General features: G+C 46.4%; 1 protein-coding gene across 1 annotated transcript in view; it reads right to left on the bottom strand.

Annotated features, from left to right (window-relative positions):
• Nucleotides 1-860: 860 nt before the first annotated feature.
• The window catches only part of WDFY4 (WDFY family member 4), a 240142-nt gene continuing 220233 nt past the window's right edge, over nucleotides 861-20769 (bottom strand). Inside the window, exons 58-62 of the mRNA XM_034776723.1 lie at nucleotides 17739-17918; nucleotides 9290-9472; nucleotides 8358-8445; nucleotides 2656-2767; nucleotides 861-1481 (exon numbers count right to left, since the gene is read on the bottom strand). Of these exons, the coding sequence (XP_034632614.1) occupies nucleotides 1415-1481; nucleotides 2656-2767; nucleotides 8358-8445; nucleotides 9290-9472; nucleotides 17739-17918 (630 nt within the window). The 3' untranslated portion in view covers nucleotides 861-1414. The remainder of the gene's footprint in view (nucleotides 1482-2655; nucleotides 2768-8357; nucleotides 8446-9289; nucleotides 9473-17738; nucleotides 17919-20769) is intronic.

Genomic DNA, 20769 nt, shown 5'->3' with positions numbered 1-20769 from the left:
CGGGATGAGCTAAGCCCCTATGATAGAGGACCTGGCCTGGCTGGGTCCCAGGAGGCACCCAAGCCTGGGGCTGCACACCATGTGGATGCTGGGGGCTTAGACACAGATGCCACAGCAGGGTAGCTGCAATAGAAGAAGCAGAAGAGATCTTCTCCTTCTCTCTCCTTTTCAGTTTGCATTTGATTCCTCCTCTCGCTCCATTTCTCTCAGCAGCAGCCGGTGAGGAGGTGGGTCAGCATTAAATGTTTACCTGGGTGACTCCGGTCACCAGCCACTGGCACTCTCTTCCTGAACCCATCGGGATGCAGCCCATGACCAAGCAGCACAGGATGGGCAGAAACCAACATCTAGGCAAGAATGAGGTGCGGGAGTGCCACCTCTGCTCGGCAGGAAGGGGCTCTGATGAGATCATTCTCTGGACTCCAGGCTACAAACTGACACCCCCGCCCCCACAGAACTGATATCTCTAATGCAGGTATATCATCTTGTCCTCTAGAAACCCTAGTACCAATCCATAAGCAAGACTATTTCATAAGTCCCAGCTGGTTTCACATGTTAATGCCCTGTTGGCCTCCCAGGGGGCCACGCTCCCAGTTCCTGCGACTGGCTGCTGCTTCATCCACTTCAGTGGGCGAAATTTCCCCCCAAACAGTGACATAAAATCTAAACCCTGGCCAGGATCAGTCTGGGAGCCCTGCAGTCGGAACCGCCCAGCATGAAGCGTGTCTGAGAGGTTCAATCTACATCCCAGCACGAGGTTTGTGTACCATCCTCCGGATCCAAGTTAAAAAAAAAAAACACACACACAGACCACCATCCATTGAGTACAGTGAGCAATTACCATCCCGTTAAACCACACGAATAAACAGCTGGATTTTATTTAACACAAAAACCACTTTGTACAGAGGAAATTCATGTGCAGTTCAAATGCATGTGTCAATGAGGATCGGTTTTAAACACATTTCGATAGCATTTCCCTGCTGTATTCTATACAGTGGCCCACAATTCAGAGCCCAGATCTGTTCCCATTGAAGAGTGGTAAAATTCCCATTGATTTCACTGGGAGCAGGATGGGACACTGAGTCCCATCACAGGAGACACAGCAGATAGCACACTGCATTATACCACTGGCAGTGATTCTCACTGGCAAAATCAGTGAGGGGGGTTGTATGCGCGGCAGGGGCAGGACTGGACCCTCGTACCTTATTACTTTTAACAATGGGGTGGAGCTGTATCAGAGGATGTCAAATTCCTCCTCTGCTCCCAGCTTGACCCTACAGTCCGCTGACTCTCTTGAGATTTGTTTCACTCCACTCTTTCTTCCAAATCTTGTATACTCGGAAGGATAATTTTCGTTTCATCCATCGACACCACACAAGGTTGGAGGAGACCAAGAGCTCCTTGTTGTTTCTTCCTACCCATCCACGGCCCAACTGTATATCCTCCCCCTCTCATCACCAACTAGGAGCTTGGAAGAATTCCTTGGGACAGAAAAGAAAAAGAAAAAAAAGACAGCGTTCAATAACAAAAGGCAAAACTGGCACTGCATGTTCGAGATTCTCTCTCGTTTGTGCAGCAATTGGGACAGAGAGCGCTCACTGGAGAGAGCTCTCCACCACTAAAGCCTGAAGAACTCTCACGTAAACTAGATACAGCTCCAAGTTTCCAAAGGCTGGAGCTGGATTCAGAGCCAAACTTTCCCAGAGTTCAATGGGGTTAGGATCCAAGGTTTGGTTTGGCCAATTATAGACATTGTAGCCAGTTGGGATTTGGATCTGAACTGCCAAGAGCGCTAAGATTCATTCATCTCCAACACAACGAAGCACCACCCCCAATAAATCTGTTTGGCAGACAATTATAGGAATCAAGTTCTCCCATAGATGCATGTGGCAGCTTTAGCCTCTGACATCTCTAAATCCTGTACACACTCGGGAGCTTCAAAAGGTTCAAAAGTGCAGGCACAGATACACCTCACTCCCAAAGTCTCTGCAATCTAATGATGCTGTTTACAGGAATCACTTTGCTGACCACTGAAAAGCCACCACTTCTGGAGAGGAGCACAGCAGCTATTTGCCAGTGCACAGCAACATTACAGGACAGGAAATGAGGCTGAACCTTGGAGCCAGTTGAAATGGTAGTTAGTGAGGCAAAAGCCAATTGAAATGGAGGTCAGTGAGGTAGTTAGTGAGGCAAAAGCTAACTTGCTATGCTACCTGGAATCTGACCGGGGTCCAGCAGCCTCTTCATTTTGGAGAATAAAATCACAGGATCTTTACAGAGCACTTCTGGTCAAAAGCTCACTTTCACATCTCCCCGAAGACAAGAGATGGCAACTCCAGTGGCACCTAGCACTGTACTGGGACAGCGGTTTCACCTTGATTCAGAGGTAGGAGCGGCAACTACTAACAGCTTCCTACAACAGCTGGTTCTTTCCTTGAAGGTCTCCCAGCTGAGTCCTGACCAGGCTTAGCTTGGGAAAGCTGACAAGACCATATCACAGGATGGCTGTATCTTATTAGGACAGGTGGATTTTACTTTGATATTTTAAGAAATAATAAAAAGAAGCTATAACTCAGAATAGACACTTGGAATCACTGGGGCTGCTACTGTGCCCTCTGCTGGACAAACGATACATTGCAATGGAAATTACTGTACCTGGTTACCGCAAGAGCCGTCACTGTGGGATTATTCTTAGCTGGTTTCCCAGTCAAGGCGATGCTGATGTTCAACTCCCGGCAGAGAAGCAGATGTTGCCCCCACTTGTTACCTGCAGAATAAATATTTAGAAACTGCTTGTGGGACGGGGGGTGTGTGGGGGGGTGATTATTACGGTCAGCAAGTTGTTAAGTTGAGAACAAATATATTTAATCTTGGCCTGTGCTGTTGCAGAATAGGCCCATCCCAATTTAATTTGCGGCGATGATAGTTACATGTGCTGACGTGTGGCTGTACCAATTGTGTGCTAAATTGGATTTGTGTATTATTGCTTTCTAAATTGCATGCCTAGTTCAGCAAAATTGTTCATCAGTGTTTACTGGCTCTATGCTTAATAAGATGCCCCAGAATACCTTGCTGCCAAGATATAATGCAGCCTATAATTGCCTACTAAAAATAAATTACATAAAGCCCCGGTATCATCAACTTATCTAAATCTGCTCAGAACAGAACCGATAATTAAATGTGCGCGTGCATATGCACACACAGACACACACACACACACACGCCCCCAACAACGTAACTCAGTCATTGTTACTTCAGTCTTCTTAATGGCCACATTTTGGATTAATTTTATTTCCTTTAATGGCTAGAATGAGATGTGGGAATATTAGGCTATCTAAAATCATTCTGAAGCCATTCGAGGAGTTTTGGGGAGCGTCTCGTTGCTGTAATTAAACGTCACGATTGGCTAATAATTAATGACGCTGCTGCTTGTGGGTGCACGTGTGAGAGAATGAATGTGTGTGTGTGTGTATATTCAGCAGATCCTCTTTCTAGATGCCTGGCTGGCTGGTTCTTGCTCACATGCTCAGGGTCTAAGTGATGGCTGGATTTGGGGCTGGGAAGGACTTTCCCCAGGTCAGATTGGCAGGGATCTTGGATTTTTTTTTTTCATTTTCCTCTGCAGCATAGCATGTGGTTTGCCTGCTGGGATCCTCTGGGCATGTCTCACCTAATCAATCTCTGCCACTGCAGGAGCCACCACAGGCATTGGTACACCTCAGTCTCTCCCGTCCTTTGTCTGCAGCCACAAGAGTTTTGCCTCCTGATGACCGAAATGATTCAGTCTAACTGAAGTCTCTGGGCTTAACGTATGCTGGCCCTGGCTGGAACACCCTCTTGTGACAGCCCATGGCATGACAAGTGCACCTGCCTCAATTTTCCCTATCCGGTAACCCTCTCTTGCCTCCTTGGGGCTAGTTTAGTACAAAACCATAGTGTAAACAGACCAAAGTCCATTTATCACCCCCTGGGCATCCCAGGACATCTCATCTTGACATACCTCAGCTTCCACACTCTGATGTCTTTCACACATTGGGACACTATCAGTCTTCTTCTGTCCTTCTACCGGGACAGGTATCCCAGCCCTTCCACTCTTCCTAACAGGACTGCTCCCCTCCGCCCTCCCCGTCCAGCCTCTCTGCTGGGAGATCATCTTTATCAGGGAAGCATCCCTCACTCCCCCTGTTCCCTGGGTTCAGCTCTCTGGTGTGGAGACATCAGCAGGTAAACCCCTCCACTGCTCCCCTGCCTTCAGCCCTAGTTAGAAATCCAGCTTAGAGCAAGCAGGCACTTCCCACCTTCAGCCCTCTTGCCCCGATTTTCTGGCTTAAAATCACCGCCACACCCCTCTTGCTGCTCTCCTTGCCTTCACCTTCCCCCAGGAAACATGTTCTGCTCTGGAAGCCCTTCCTGACTGACCAGGGCTTAAAGCCCAAATGTGGCCATAGTTTGCATAAAGATATACCTATGTAATTAGATCTACCAACATAATTATATCTATGTAATTAGACTTTGGAACTCATTGCCACAGGAAGTCAGTGAGGCCAAGAATTTATGAAGATTCAAAAATGGATTGGATATTAATATGGATACCAAGAATATCATAACTATCATAATTAATTCCAATAAAATAAACCTCCTGCTTCAGGGCTTAAGCCAATTTCTGACTACTAGAAACCAGGCTGAGACTTAATTTGGAGGGCAGGTTATCCCACAACTGGCAAGTGAGGATTCTTACACTTTCCCCCGTAGCAGCTGGTAGTGACCACTGTTGCCGATGGGATACTGAGCTAGCTGGACCCCTGGACTGATCCAGTCTGCTAAATCCTTTGGTCCTGTATAGGTGTTTATGAACCTTTCTACCTAAGTGAGTTAGGAGCTGAAGTCCCATTAATGGGACTTGTGCTGCTAAGTCACCAAGGTGCTTCTGAAAATTCCCCCTGCAATGTCTGATTACTGTAGAATATCTTAGTATGCAGATGACCATCTGTAGTTATATCTTTATGCAAGCTGTAAACCTAATCCAGGAACAACAGGGAGTGCCTTCAGCACGAATGCCTCCAGCAATGAGGGTCACAAAAATAAATGTTATAAATTACACCTGGTCTCTCTCTCTCTCTGTCTCACACACACACATTTTAAAATGCCCTTGGACAATAACGGAGCCCTGGCAGGCTCTGGCCCCTGTATCTGTTAGGTCAGGAACGTTTAACTCTGATTACTTTTATTACCACAACAGCGTTGTAGCTTTCAACCCATCGTAAGCCTCCGGCTCACGGCTCTACCTTTAATAGCTTCGCCATCAGCTCAGCATAACCACTGGCTATTCAGGAATACAGTTGGGGAAACATAAATAAACCCAGGCTCCAGGGGCCCCCTGCTGGCCTCACGCTGCCTTGAAAAGCCTCCCACTTCATTGTGGGTGGCAAAGGCAGTACCCTGAGCTGAGCCAGGCTCTGTCCCTCCAGCCAGGTGCCGGGTTTGGCACAGCTCCTTCCTGGAATTGGGCCAGGGCGCTTTATTACAGCCAGCAGTGCAGGCTCTGCAGCTCCTGGGGCCCTTTGGACACAATGGGGCTTTCAGCCAGTGTCCTCTTGCAGACAGTTTTGCAGCAGGATGGATTATTAAGCACATTAAGTTTATTGAGCTGGTAACCAGGGCTCACTTAGGGCCTGATCCTGCCACAGGTGAGTATCGAGCTCCCCCGGCTCCAGCGTCAGCAGCTCCAGGCAGGATCTGCCCATTGCATTGTGTCTAAGTGCTGCCCTGTATCTCCAAGGCAGGGCAGGCCTTCCCCCCGGCTACGCACAGTAATGCTGCACCATTCACATAGCGCAAGGCACTCACAGCGCTGTCCATGCACTTGTGGGGGAATGGTCTCCCTGCCACCTCTGGGGTGGAACATGTAGCCGTTTTGCAGCATGGTTTAGGACAGGAAGCGAGGACACTATCTGGTGGAAAGCTGAGAGGCAATGCAGACCTGACTCTGCCCAAACATTTGTAAAGGAAGCAGGTCTCCTGGGTCCCACTCCAGTGCTCTGTGTTCAGCGATGCACTGGCTCCCAGCCCCTCCTGGCTGAGCACTTTATCATGCTGATCCCCGGGCCTGCTGGGCGGACTCTGGCACTGCATTGTGATCCGTGCATGCTGGCGCGCCAGGCAGACAGGAGCAGCTCTGAGGGGGGCAAGTGCACAGGACAGGGACACGGCCCCTGGCCTGCTCGAATGGCTATGGGCTGCAGATCTCCATGACAGGGATGGCATCAGAAGGCAGCAGGTGCCTTCTCAGTGGACCATGGAGGAAATGAAAGAGGGTGGGAAGAGAACAGGGTGACAGCAGGACCAGCTGACTGCTCTCACAGGCAGGGGAAAGGCATAAAGTCTAAGGCTAGAAGGAGCCATATATATATATACCCAAATAATGCTGGCAAGTGACCCACACCCGTACACTGTGGGGGAAGGCGAAACCCCTGCAAAGTCTCTGCCAATCTGACCTGGGGGGAAATTCCCTCCAGCCCCACCTGTGACGATTGGTTAAACTCTGCGCATGTGAGCAGGAACCAGCCAGTCATGCACCTCAGAAGGAGAACGCTCAGTGCCCCCTCAGAGCCCTGGCGCACTCCGTCCAATGTCCCATCCCCAGACGTGGCTGTCCCTGATGCATCAAAGGACGGACATAAACAAACAACCCAGAATACACTGTAGAGGGATGAGACTCCCTTCCTGACGCCTGGGAAGCTGAAACCGAAAGCCTGAGCTTTAGGAACGTGAGATGTAAACTGGAAGTGAGCCCCAGGGTCGCTGAGTCCTGCCCCTGCTGCATCACAAGCAACCCTGTCATGGAGTCATGCTCATAAATTTGTCCAGCATCTGTCTCTCTCTATCCCTACGGGGCTCCCATCATTGAACCCCTTCTCCTGAGCCAAAGGAACTGCCAGCCCCCACCCTCTCTACAGCTCCCCTGTTGGTAGGACATGCTGACTATAAGACTCGAGACCCCGCTGCAAATTTGAGGGGTGAATTCGGGTCTGAAACTGTCCATGCAGAGGCTCAGCAGGAACGGGCCATGGCATCAGCAAAGGGAGCGCACAACTCGGAAAGTCCCAGGCCTGGTTCTCTGGGGCCATGCACTTGGAGTAGCTCTGCACCCCTGTGCAGAGTGGGGGTGAAATGCTGCCCTCCTGGTGTGGCAGCATTTCACTCTGATTTAGCACAGGGCTGTGTGTGCACACAAGGTGGGAGGGCAGAAGGGAACCCAGCCCTGCTGCTTAGGTATTTTTAAAGGCCCCTCGTGGCAGTATCTAAGCACCTTACTTAGCCTTCCCGTTTTTAAAAGTGATGGGGCTATGCCTTACTGGCCTCCCCTGTTCTGGTGCCCCTGGCTAGGGCCTGTGCAGACCTCCACTTGGAAGAAACTCCACAGCCAGGGACTGGACTGGACCGTAAATCACAAACTGTTATTTACTCCTTTTCATAACACAAGAACTAGGGGTCACCAAATGAAATTATTAGGCAGCAGGTTTAAAACGAACAAAAGGAAGTATTTCTTCACACAACGCACAGTCAACCTATGGAACTCTTTGCCAAAGGATGTTGTGAAGGCCAAGACTATAACAGGGTTCAAAAAAGGACTAGATAAGTTAATGGAAGATAGGTCCATCAATGGCTATTAGCCAGAATGGGCAGGGATGGTATTCTTAGCCTCTGTGTGCCAGAAGCTGGGAATGGGCGACAGGGAATGGATCACTTGATGATTACCTGTTCTGTTCATTCCCTCTGGGGCACCTGGCACTGGCCACTGTCGGAAGGCAGGCTACTGGGCTAGATGGATCTTTGGTCTGACCCAGTCTGGCCGTTCTTATATACACCCAGGATGCTCTGCCCTCAGCTTCAGCATCCCATAAAGGCACGTCTCTAAGCTAGCCAGGATCTGCTTCACTGGGGCACCTTGAGATTAGGGACAAGAGCTTGACTCAGACCCAGAAATGAATGGGGAGCCACACAGAGCCCTGGGGTGATGGGAGAGGTGAACCCATAGTCACTCTGCAGGTACTGGAAAAGTACTGTGGCTGCTGACTGTGACATAGCAGTCCTGGCCTCCAGGCGGAGGAAGAGAGAAGCTGCCCTGTCCTGCGGCTGTGTGCAGGCTCCTTGCCAGAGACAGCTCATCTCCCAGGTGAGTTATTAAGATGAACTCATCAAGTCCAAGAGCTCAGATCTACATAAGTTTTGTGGGGGATGGGGAAGGAGGGTTCCTCAGTTTTTCTGAATCTCAACACCCTTTCCTAGCCCTAGCTGCTTCTCTTTCACAGATATCCAGTGCACACAACACAGCAGTGTTTCAGTTCAGGTTGTACCTTTGTTATCCAGATCTTCTGTTGTGGCCTTTTGTGATCTTGATCCAACATCCTGGCCTGGGGCTTTTGCATATTCTGTCTTCCATAACTGTGTGGGTAAGAAAGGAGGGGTTAGAAAATGCAGAGGTGTAAGAAAGAAAGACACATCAATTCTGGGGCTCGTAGAATCTCTATAAGGTCAAAGGTACGATGGCTAGATCAGAGGTTGGTATTGCTCTGTCCCTGATCAGCTGTCCTGCTGGGTTCCATGCAGTTGCTAGAGAATTAGACAGGAACTTTGTTAGAGAGAGCACTCCCTTGTTGAAGTTCAACCACCAGCCTGAAGGTAGGGCTGCGAGTCATTTCCTTGTCTCTAATGAAGTGTCCTCCTCTTTGGACACAGATGCTTTATCCCAGGAGCCTAAACACACTTCTGATCAGCAATGTTGTTTTTGCCTTTGGAATAGACCAGAATGAACAGCATTTTCAAAACAATTTCTCAGGGGGATGAGAGGCCTCTTGAAAAATTTTGCCCCCAAACCTTCTCCCTATTCCAAATGATCAGAGCGGGTGAAAAACAACTCATTGAAACATTTTTTGAAAATGAAAAAAATGCCTTTCTGACGAATGAACTCTTTCATTTTTGTCAGCTTTTTTGTCGAAAACACAAATTTTCTAGTTTTTGGAAAATAATCATTTGTAATGAAAATTTCCGAGGAATATTTCAAACAAAATGACATCATTTGGTTTCTTTCTAAATTTGTTGTGGTGAATGCTTAGCGTTTTCCCCACCAGCATCACAAATTACATACCTTCAGTTTTGGGTTACATGATCACTCTCTGTAATGTGTCTAAGAGGAGATGTGTAGCTAATGAAAACCACTGTCGCCCCACTCAGTATCGGAAACTCTGACTCTAATCCACAACTGGCTTAGCAAAAACATGACACCTACCCTCACAATTCCATCTGTGCCCCCCGTGATGATGACGCTACATGTGTCCCACTCCATTATTTCAGCAAAGCAGCAGCAAACAATGGCTTCTTCCAGGCCGCAGGCGGTGCTGATGCTTGCCAGAGGCTGGCCGTTGATGGTCCACAAATGTAAATAGGATCCGGCACAAGAGGCAATGTCACCCTAGAACATACCAAGCAGCATTATTTCAGGATCCCACAAATACCACCTGGGACTGTTAGGCATTTACCCATTCTTCATTTTATTTCTCTTCCACTCTTTGCAGCAGAAGAGCTGGTCAAAAAATTAATTTTTTTATTCAAAATTCTGGAATTTCAAAGCAAAAATTCTGGAATTTCATTTTGCAGGGTTTGAAACAGATTCACTTGCAGTTTCTTCACTTTTTTGTTGCATTTTTTAATCAAAAGTTTTATCAAAATGGTTCTTTTTCATATAATGAAAAATACAGTTTTAGGTAAACGAACAACACTGATAACCATTTTTGATCAAGTTTTCTAAAACATTTTCAATTAAAAAAAAAATCACAGAAAATTGTGAAAAAATTGAAAAAAAATTCGGAAAAATAGGTTATTGTGAAAAAAATTGTTATTTTTTTTAAAAAAAGGCCATTTCCCCACAAAATGACTTTTCATTTGAAAATTTTCCAGCAGCTCTAGTTAACAGCTTGGTATTTTTTACTACATTCTGCTCCTGAGGGACAAAAGTCAGCTGAGGCAGTGCATGCAAGTAAACTTCACGCACCAGAACTAGTAAAGAAATAAGAAAAATAACATTGGGTGTTGGAAAGCCGAGGCTGTCGAGTATTGCCAAAGGAATAGGCAAGATACCGATGTTGGAACAATGATGCCTTTGGCCTTTGAATGAAGATATGAAGTTTTGCTATGTGTGTGTTACTGAAATATGTTGTAAAGTTGGGAACACGCACAATCAGGCTTTCAGGTGCAACAGTGTAGGAGCCAGATGTGCTGATGGCCCATTAAAGGGATCCACACTCCCAAGGACTATCCAAGGAACCGTATACAATGGAGACTTCTCACAGATGGCATGTAGACAATGGAGACTGCTTGACTCACGTCATAGCAAATGGTCTTTCCAGCAAGCTGGAAAAGACTATAAAAGAGGGGAAGTGACATCATCACTTGGCCTCTTCCCTCCCACTCCCCCAACTCAACACCTGGAAACACATTCGAAGGTAAAAGGCTGAACTGGGGAGGTGGGCCCAGGCTGAAGGAGAGTCCCAGCTGAATATGGAAGAGCTGTAACCTGCTGGTACTATTCGTCAGGGTAAGACACTGCTTGATTCAAATCCTGTCTAGTTTATAGAACTCAGATTGTGATTTTACTTTTATTTCTTAGGTAACTAACTTTGATCTGTACGCTTAATACTTATAATCACTTAAAATATATCTGTCTGCAGGTAATAAATCTGTTTTATATTTTACCAAAAATAGTGCATTTTGGCTGAAGTGCTTGGGAAATCTGCTCCGGTTGCAAAGGCCGGTTCACGTCCACTTTCCTTTGTAGAAGGGTATGGCTACACTACGAAATTAGGTCGATTTTATAGAAGTCGATTTTTAGAAACTGATTTTATACAGTCGATAGCGTATGTTCACACTAAGCACATTAAGTCAGCAAAGTGCGTCCTCACTACCATGGCTAGCATCGACTTATGGAGTGGTGCACTGTGGGTAGTTATCCCACAGTTCCTGCAGTCTCCGCCACCCATTGGAATTCTGGGTTAAGCTCCCAATGTCTGATGGGGCAAAAACATTGTTGCGGGTGGTTTTGGGTACATGTCATCAGTCGCCCCTCCCTCCATGAAAGCAACGGCAGACAATCGTTTTGCGCCAGATACCAGGGCGATCAGATAGGCTTTGGAAACCAGTTTCATGACTGGACAGGCTTTGGTGTGACAGTTGTGTGTGTTTCTCCTTGATACAAACCTGCCCCCTTTGTTGATTTTAATTCCCTGTAAGCCAACCACCCTCCCTCCTTTGAAATAAAGTAACTATTGTTTTGAAACCATGCATTCTTTCTTTAGTAATAAAAAAAATGAGATAACAGACAAGGTAACCCAGGTAGGGTGGGGGAGGAGGGAAGGACTAGGCCACATTGCTTATTGTAGCCACACTAAAAATCGAACTGTTTGAATGACAGCCTTCTGTTACTTGGGCCATCCTCTGGAGTGGAGTGGCTGGGTGCCCGGAGCTTCCCACATACGTTCTTGGGCTTCTGGGTGAGGAGGTTAAGGAAAATGGGGAGGAGGGTAGGCGGTTATACAGTGGATGCAGCGGGGGTCTGTGCTCTTGTTGGCTTTCCTGCAGCTCCAACAGACACTTCATCATGTCCGTTTGCTCCCCCAACAGATGCTTCATCATGTCCGTTTGCTCCCCCACTACCCTTAGCATCGTTTACAAGGCAGAATGAAGCTGGGAGACATTTTGAAGAACAAAATTTGCTTTGCAAAATTCCTCATGACCCTGGAGATTTGCAGAACTGGGCATGTTCCTGAACCCCAGGTGCCCTTGGACACTGAACGGTGATGTTCTCTTTGATACAAGGCTGTTGTAACTGGCCAGCAGAACCTGCCCCTCAACAGTAGAGATTTTTACCTCATTGTAATCCCACTCTGTTCAACAACACTGCAAGGATACAGCGATAGCTAGACAGACAGACAGACAGACATGCGGAGCAACCAAACTTGCATGTGGTTCTTATGCCTCCCCTCCAGGGACACTTCTAGGCTGTAACCTAGAATGGTAGGCATAGTGGTTTGGCTATCATGTCTGCAAGAGCCTGAAACCTGAAGGGGAGACTGGCCCATCCCAGGCTGCTCCTGAGTGTTGGGTAACTTAGCTTGGCATTTCTGTTCAAAACACCACTACCCCTGCTCCCCACCTGCCTGCAATATGGCAATTGCCAATGCCTCCTTCTGGTTGGGATGGGTTGTAGCTGCCATAGCATCTAGTGGAAGAAATCTGGGGACCACTCAGATGGCGGCACCTCGGAGCCGAGCCAAAGGCCCTGTGACGGATCATGGGGAAAGCGGTGCCTGCATCATCCCAAAGCACAAACAGAGCCATCCTCAAGGCAAAGAGGCAGCCAGCCTGCCAGTAGATCCTACTGGTCCCAACATGCAAGACTGTGTCTTGATCCAAGCAACCATCTGCTTCATTGAACACTAGACAAGCAACCCCCAAATAAGTTAATCCCCAAACACCCTGGCAACCCTGAAGGGTTAAAAAAGAAACACAGCCAACAGAAAATGTAGAGAATGAAGGAAAAATAATAATAAAATTTGAGGGCTGAATCCTAAGCTCCTTAATTAGTTTTCACTAGGTCCTTGCTCCAGCAGAACTCCTAGTGATTTCATGGAAGCAAGGGGAGAGTAAGAACTGCCCCAGGATTCAACCCTTAACTTTTAATGTAGATAATTGTAAGCGCTTTAGGGCAGAGACTTGCATTTCATTATGTGTTTGTACAGTGCCTAGCACAATGGGGTCCTGGTCTTTGACTGGGCTTCCACTGGGTTAAAAATAGAACTAAACAAATTCATGGAGGATAGTCCACCAATGGCTGTTAGCCAAGATGGTCAGGGATGCAACTCCATGCTCTGGGGGTCCCTAAACCTCTGACTGCCAGAAGCTGTGAGTGGACAACAAAGGATGGATCACTCAAAATTGCTCTGTCCTGTACATTCCCTCTGAACCACCTGGCACCGGACACTGGCAGAATACAGGACACTGGGCTAGATGGACCATTGGTCTAACCCAGTGTAGCCATTCTTATGCTACTGAGATACATATACAAAATATTAATAATAATAAACATTCTCACAAATCAGTAATTCACCATGTGGACACCAATTCCTAAACCTCTGTCCAGTTCAGCATCCTCCTCTGCCCCCCAGAGTGTTTAGTGTTATGGTATTAATACCCTTCACAACCGAGTCTCTCCTCTCCCCGTAGTGCTTGTGTGTACAGCTTTAAGGGCAATTGTGTGTGTGAAGTGGGAGCAGAAAGGCACAGATCTCCGAAGCCTTAAGAGCAAGGAAAATGCAGATATTCAAAGCTCTAGGAGCAGCCTCTAGGATGCGGTGTTTATAATATTGCACCTGATCTATTTACAAGTGCATTTTGATTAAACTTCCTGGGTTCACACTCCCCGATTTAAATTCCATCCAAACTTTCCATCCCTTAGGAACCAGCTAAAATAGAATAGCAGCAGCAAGTCCACCTGCTCCTGGCAGAGGCTGGTCTGTCCTTAAATAAGCAGTGTGCATCTGGTTTAAATTAACTACTGCCAGGCCTTTCCCTCCTCTTGATTTTGGCCCAGGGCTCTTCACATCGCAGTGGAAAAAATCTCGAGGCAGACTGAGAAGGGTTTATTTGAAACGGCATGGCCAGTACTGAAAGAATTGAAACTTGGGCCCTGGCTACACTTGAAACACTACCGTAGCACAACTGCAGCTGTGCCACTGTCGTGCTTCAGTGTAGACACTGACTACAGCGATGGGAGTGGTTCTCCAATCGCTGTAGTTAATCCACCTCCCCAAGAGGCAGTAGGCTAGGCTAACAGAAGAATTCTTCCATTGACCTAGCGATGCCTACACTGAGGGTTAGATTGGCTTAACTATGTCCCTCAGGGTGTGGACTTTTCACACCCCTGAGAGATGTAGCTATGCCGACATAACTTTTCAGTGTCAACCAGCCTTTAAACTTCTTTAACTGCATGTGGGCCTGGGAGGCTCACGGATTTGGTAATGGGCTATAGAGTTTTTCAGGTCTACATCACTGACTGAAATCCAACTGAGATCAGCAGCTACAGAAAGCTTTTTCTTTCTTACTCAGATTGTAAATTCCGCAAGGCAAGGATCACCTTCTTGCTCTATGTCTGTACAGCACCTAGAACAACAGGGTCCTGCTTCATGACTAGAGCACCTAGACACACTGTAATATACCTAATCATGTACAGTGCCTAACCTGGCACTATGGGGTTCTGGTCCATAACTGTGGCCCCAGGTGTCATCGCAATAGACCTAGTATTGGGGCCCTACTTGCTACCACAGGACAAATAAATATAAGAATCTAACATAGACCTGTGTGGAGACTGGAATTTCTGTTTTTCAGCAAATTCCTCCATTTCAAAATTTGTTTTATTTCAAATCAGAATGAAAACAAAGAAGTTCAAAATTTCCCATGACAAAAAACTTCTGAAAAAAAAAAATCCCCGTGGATCAAACCAAATGTTTCTTTAAGATAAAATCAACATATTCCATTTCAGTTTCGACATTTTTAAAATGTTTGTCTTTATAATATAAAATGAAGCATGTTGAAACGAAAAGTCATTTCAGAATGAAAAATGGAAATATTATGTCCTCAAAAAACTGAAATGGAATGTGTTGACCTTAGAGAAACACTATTCTCATGGTTTTCCCCCCAAAATGAGATTTTATCGAAATCAATGTGTTCCTGCAGGAAGTTTTGGTTTCCAATAGAAAAGCCTTCCATTGGAAAATTTTCAATCAGCTCTGATCTAACGGCTGCTCAGTGACCCCGTGTCAGTCCAATCCCTAGTGTGCTAATTCCACATCACAACAATCATCATCACTGTCATGGACCCTGATTGGCCCACTGCTTGGCAAAGGAAGCAAGGACTGCATGGGCTATAGACAATGGACCCCACTCTCCCTCCAGCGGAAACCTATGGTGCGACACAGTGGAGGAAGCTTTGGAAACAGATAGTTTTATCCTCTACGGCTATCAACCCAGCATCTTTCACCAGCACTCCTATTTATTTTTAAATGTGTGGGCTTCTCCAGTATACTTTGCGGGGGACTGACAAGAACAGTCAAGCATTGGCCTAACTCTGTGGGAGTTTTACCACTGACCATTGGTATTTGTCATTAAGTGCTATGGAAAATCCCACTCCTTGGGCTTTAGTGGAAGTTATTATTATTATTCATTTGTATTGCAGTTGTGGACCCCAGAAGCCCCAGTCATGGACAAGGGCCCCTCATGCTAGGTTCTGTACAAATGCAGAAGAAATAAACAGTCCCTGCCCCAAAGTGCTGACAATCTCAGTTGTTAGGGTAAACAGATGTTTCATAGATTCATAGATTCATAGATTCTAGGACTGGAAGGGACCTCGAGAGGTCATCGAGTCCAGTCCCCTGCCCGCATGGCAGGACCAAATACCGTCTAGACCATCCCTGATAGACATTTATCTAACCTACTCTTAAATATCTCCAGAGATGGAGATTCCACAACCTCCCTAGGCAATTTATTCCAGTGTTTAACCACCCTGACAGTTAGGAACTTGTTTTGGGACATCTTATTGCTATGACATCAATATACATCCCTAACACTTCTCAGCACAAGCCACAGTACTCTGTGACTTGACAAAAATGTTAACCCCAACCACTGTTCTCTTTTGTGAAGATCAACTGAACATAGAAACACGGACGTATAAACAGCCTGCTCAAGAAGCAGAGATTTGGGGGAATTCACACCCAAGAGAGCTGAGTGCCTACAGTTAAATCCAACCCAGATTATTTTCATAATGATGAGCAAGCAACTGTGTTTCTGGGAATAGACTGCAGATGGATTTTTCGTTTCTACCACCATCCCTAATAGGAGAGATTAAAAAGACTGGAACTGTTCAGCTTGGAAAAGAGAAGAGTAAGGGGAGGAGGATATGACAAGAGGTCTATAAAATCATGAATGCCATGAAGAAAGTGAATAAGGAAGTGTTATTCACAGTACACAAGGACCTGGCGTCACCTAATGAAATGAACAGGCAGCAGGTGTAAAACAAACAAAAGGAAGTATTTCTTCACACAACACATAGCCAACCTGTGAAACTCGTTGCCTAAGGACGTTGTGAAGGCCACAAGCATAACTGGGTTCAAAAAAGAATTAGAGAAGTTGATGGAGGATAGGTCCATCAATGGCTATTAGTCAAGATGGTCAGGAATGCAATCCATGCTCTGGGTGTCCCTAAGCCTCTGACTACCAGATGCTGGGTCTGGACGATAGACAACAAGGAAAAAGTGCAGAGTCCTACACTTAGGACAGAAGAATCCCATGCACTGCTACAGGCTGGGGACCAACTGTCTAAGCGGCAGTTCTTCAGAAAAGGACCTGGAGATTGCAGTGGACAAGAAGCTGAATATGAGTCAGTGTGCCCTTGTTCCCAAGAAGGCTAACAGCATATTGGGCTGCATTAGTAGGAGCATTGCCAGCAGATCAAGGGAAGTGATTATTCTCCTCTCTTCGGCACTGGTGAGGCCACATCTGGAGTATGCATCCAGTTTTGGGCCCCCCACTACAGAAAGGATGTGGACAAATTGGAGGGCAACGAAAATGATAAGGGAGCCAGGGCACATGATTTATGAGGCGAGGCTCAGGGAACTGGGCTTATTTAGTCTACAGAAGAGAAGAGTGAGGGGGGATTTGATAGCAACCTTCAACTACCTGAAGGGTGTTCCAAAGAGGATGGAGCACGGCCGTTCTCAGTGGTGGCAGATGACAGAACAAGGAGCAATGGTCTCAAGTTGCAGTGGGGGAGGTCTAGGTTGGATATTAAGAAACACTATTTCACTAGGAGGGTGGTGAAGCACTGGAATGGGTTACGTAGGGAGGTGGTGGAATCTCCATCCTTAGAGATTTTTAAGGCCCAGCTTGTCAAAGCCCTGGCTGGGATGATTTAGTTGGTGTTGGTCCTGCTTTGAGCAGGGGGTTGGACTAGATGACTTCCTGAGGTCTGTTCCAACCCTAATCTTCTATGATTATATGATAGGGGATGGATCACTTGATAACTGCGCCAGTCTGTTCATTACCTCGGAAGCATTTGGTACAGGCCACTGCCGGAAGACAGGATACTGGGCTAGTTGGACCATTGGTCTGACCCAGTATGGCCATTTTTATAAGCCCCCTTCTAGCGGAGAGGGTAGTAGGGGAAAGGAAAACAATAACACGTCAGGTAATTGTCTGCTGGCTGAGACTGCTGATTCAGGAACATCCAGAGCCGGTAGACTGTGGATGAGGGCTTGGGTCTAATTAGTCCCAGCTGGCACTGCCGTAACACATGCATGTCAGGAGAAATCAATGAAAGCAACAGAGTCACATGTGAGCTAAAGGCAGAAGTGCAAGGGACTATACCGCTATGCTTCTCAAGCCAGCTCACAAATCAAGAGGTTTAATCTTACTATCCAGCCACGCACGGATGCTTCTATTTAGCTACTCGTCTATATTGTACCTTTTAATGCTCCCTTCTCATCCTTAAGAGTACTATTATCAACCTCTGTAAAAGGGAAAATCAATTGATCAGCATCTCAGGATGTTTTTATGTTGGGAAGAGCACCCCTTACATTATCATGAAATGCTCCTGAACACATCAGGAGAAGGATGATAAATGAAATTCTTACCGTTGAATCGTTGATGGCAATAGCAGAGAGACTGGCCTTATGGGCAGGGAGATGGGTGATGTATGTCAGCTGGTTCAGGTCCCATATGATGCAGGTTCTGTCACTGGATCCGCTCACAAGGATGCTGTAGGTCACAGATGCGGCCAGGCAGGTCACGGCTTGAGTGTGTCCATACAAAGCCTAGGGGTACAAAGCAACCCAAAACCACAACCAAGCAGCTGGGTTACTAGGGATCCACATTCCCACTGGGATCAGCTTAGCAAGAACATGTGATCTATTCCACAAAATCAGAGTCTACAATGGAGATCTCAAAGCTCCCTTGTCCTTAACTTACAGATGGGGAAACTGAGGCCCAGAGAAGTTAAGTGACTTTCCAAAGCTTACCCAGTGAATCAGAGGTGGCAACAGAACCCAGATCTCCTTTTCCTTAGACTTGTGTTATAGCTATTTGACCATACTGCCTCATATAAAACACCCACTTACATTTTTAGCCCTGGTTAGCAGTGTAAAACATCTCTTACCTTTGCCCTTCTGGCCTTATCAAGGTGAGATTCATACTCAGAGGTTAGAGCTGTTCAACATTTGTAAAATTTTTAAATAAAAAAAATTTTCAATGACATTTTTTGAGACATTTCTCCCTATTATATCCAATATAGACCATTTCAATACTTTTTTCAAATACTGAAGTTTTGTGTAATTAAAATAAACCTCTCTGGGAACCTTTCTGTTAAACATTACTTTCTTTCACCCCTCCCACACTATTTTGTAAGCATCTCTATCATAAGAGACACGGCCAGTTTAGTTTAGCCCCAAAATTTAGGTTTTCCATTTAAAAAAAACCCTTAATTTTAGTCAATGTATTATGGATAGAAACTAATAAAGTCATTTCATTTAATAGATGTGATATGCTGATCTGGTTTTACACCCAACATGCAGAGGTGTAAATGAGGGTACAAGGTGTTGGACAACGGAGAATCGGGCCCTACTTGCTTTCTTTAAAATTCCTGGGCCTGATTTTCAGTTGTACTGAAGTCAACGAGTGCTGTGACTCGACTTCCGTGAACGTCACACCAGAGTTGTAATGCTAATTTTAACTGGAAAGGTGAATTCCCAGCTGTCTTTCTCTGCATGGAATGATCAATGAACTTCTAGGGTTTGACTCAGTTCAGTGTGGGTTTCAGTCCTGAAAGTCCCTGTTGACCTCTCAGAAGACGTATGGCATATACTCTCCTCCTGTGTCAGCCCAACTTCTTGCTGGCCACCTAACAAATGCTGCTATTTGCCAAGGTTGTTAGGACAACAGCATTTAAACATGAACCCCTCTGGTGAAGATGCTCAGTTGCACCAGGCTGTAGGGGACCGAGATGACTTTCAGGTGTCACAAATTATTTTAGGCTTGACATGGGCCTGAGATACAGGGTGGGATATAATTTTAGACCCTATCAAAGTATGAGTTCAGTGGTAAAAGATAATGGTACAAGAGGGGATTTAAGCAAAGCTGTGCAAAGTTTTCATCCCAGCCCTGAAGCCCATTCCCAACTGAGCTTTGGGGGGCTCCAGGCTGTGGGGTGAGTTTGGGGCAGGCTTGGAACTTCAGGGCAGCCTGTGAGCCATTTATGGTTGTAGGTCACAATCAGACCAAACCCAGTGGAGTTTGTTCCCACATAACACAGAACTAGGTGGCTGCTGATCAATTTCACCCGGAGTTTTTTGGTTCACACAAAATAGAACAAAATGCTGATTCATCAAAACCGAGCCTTGTTGCGGAAACATGTTGGTTTTGACAAAAATTTTGTTGGGAAAGTTTCTGAGGGTGGAATTTCAGATGGAATTCAAGAGAGTGAGACACACCTCACTCTTGAATAGCCCACCGGTGCAGGCACTCATCTGGGATGTGGGAGACCCAGGTAAGCGTCCTGACCACCGCACTACTGAGTCATCCTCTTGCTTTCTCCATATCTGCTGTTGGAGCTCTTCCACTTTGTATAGATAATTAAATATTCAGTGGACTGCAGAGAGAGAGAGCAACTCCGTGTCTGAATCAGAGCAGGGATGTGCGCCTGAGTCTCCGGTTACATCTACACAGACATGCAAGACTGGCGGCGCGGTCTTTGCCGGCCCAGGTTCGCTGATTTGGGCTCCTAGGGCTCAGGCTGTGGAGCTGGCAGTCAGTGCTGCCAATTCAGGGCAGACAGAGCCCTGGTCTCTGATTGCAGTGCTTGTGCACAAAGCCTGCACGTGGCCTGTGGCAGTAGTCAGTGGTCACTGTGAACGGGGCTGGGAAGAGCCAGGGCCATACTTCACCCCCTCCATACACTGGTCAGCCATAAAAGGAAACACTGCACCTGCTAAAAGGGTGACTCGGCAGGGGTGCACTGTGGCTCTACGGCACCCACTCCACCATGCGTCTGTGTTTGAAAGGTGCAACACAGCTCTTCTGGATGCTTATCCGAACTGGCTGCGTGTTTCCTTTGGTGCAGAGTTATGGGAGTGTGGGTCAGATAAAATTGCACAGATGGATACCGTGGCTATTATGCTGCATTCTCAATGCTACACAAAACTCTGGAGGCAGCCCGTTAAGAAGGGAATAAGATCTTCCTGCTGAAACACAGTTTCTGTCTTTTACTCCAACTCAAACAAGAACGCATTAGTCCCTTGAGAAGGCTGATAAGTGAACAGCATCACTTTTATAGCACATCAGCTTTACTTAAGTGAAGCTCAGTATCTCAGGGATGACGATACAATAGTTTTGTTCAGCAGAATAAACAACGACCATGAAACAACAGCATGTAATTCACTGGAAGACATTTAGGGGCATAGTTCAGATTGACATCTAGGCCAGAGAGATATCTAAATGACTGATGCCCTCTGCTAGCAGAGACAGAAAGGAAATCCATGCAGTTTTTGGCATTGCGTGATCTCACACTGGTACTTTGTGGAATATGGGCAATATCATTTAATTGCAGCATAAACATTAGCAACACCGGTTCCTCAAAAGTCAGTCATAGATTGTGGGCCGCTAACGAGACCG

This window comes from Trachemys scripta, chromosome 7 (assembly GCF_013100865.1).
Source record: "Trachemys scripta elegans isolate TJP31775 chromosome 7, CAS_Tse_1.0, whole genome shotgun sequence".
In the NCBI taxonomy this organism is placed as follows: domain Eukaryota; kingdom Metazoa; phylum Chordata; order Testudines; family Emydidae; genus Trachemys; species Trachemys scripta.
This window is presented reverse-complemented; position numbering and strand designations above follow the sequence as displayed.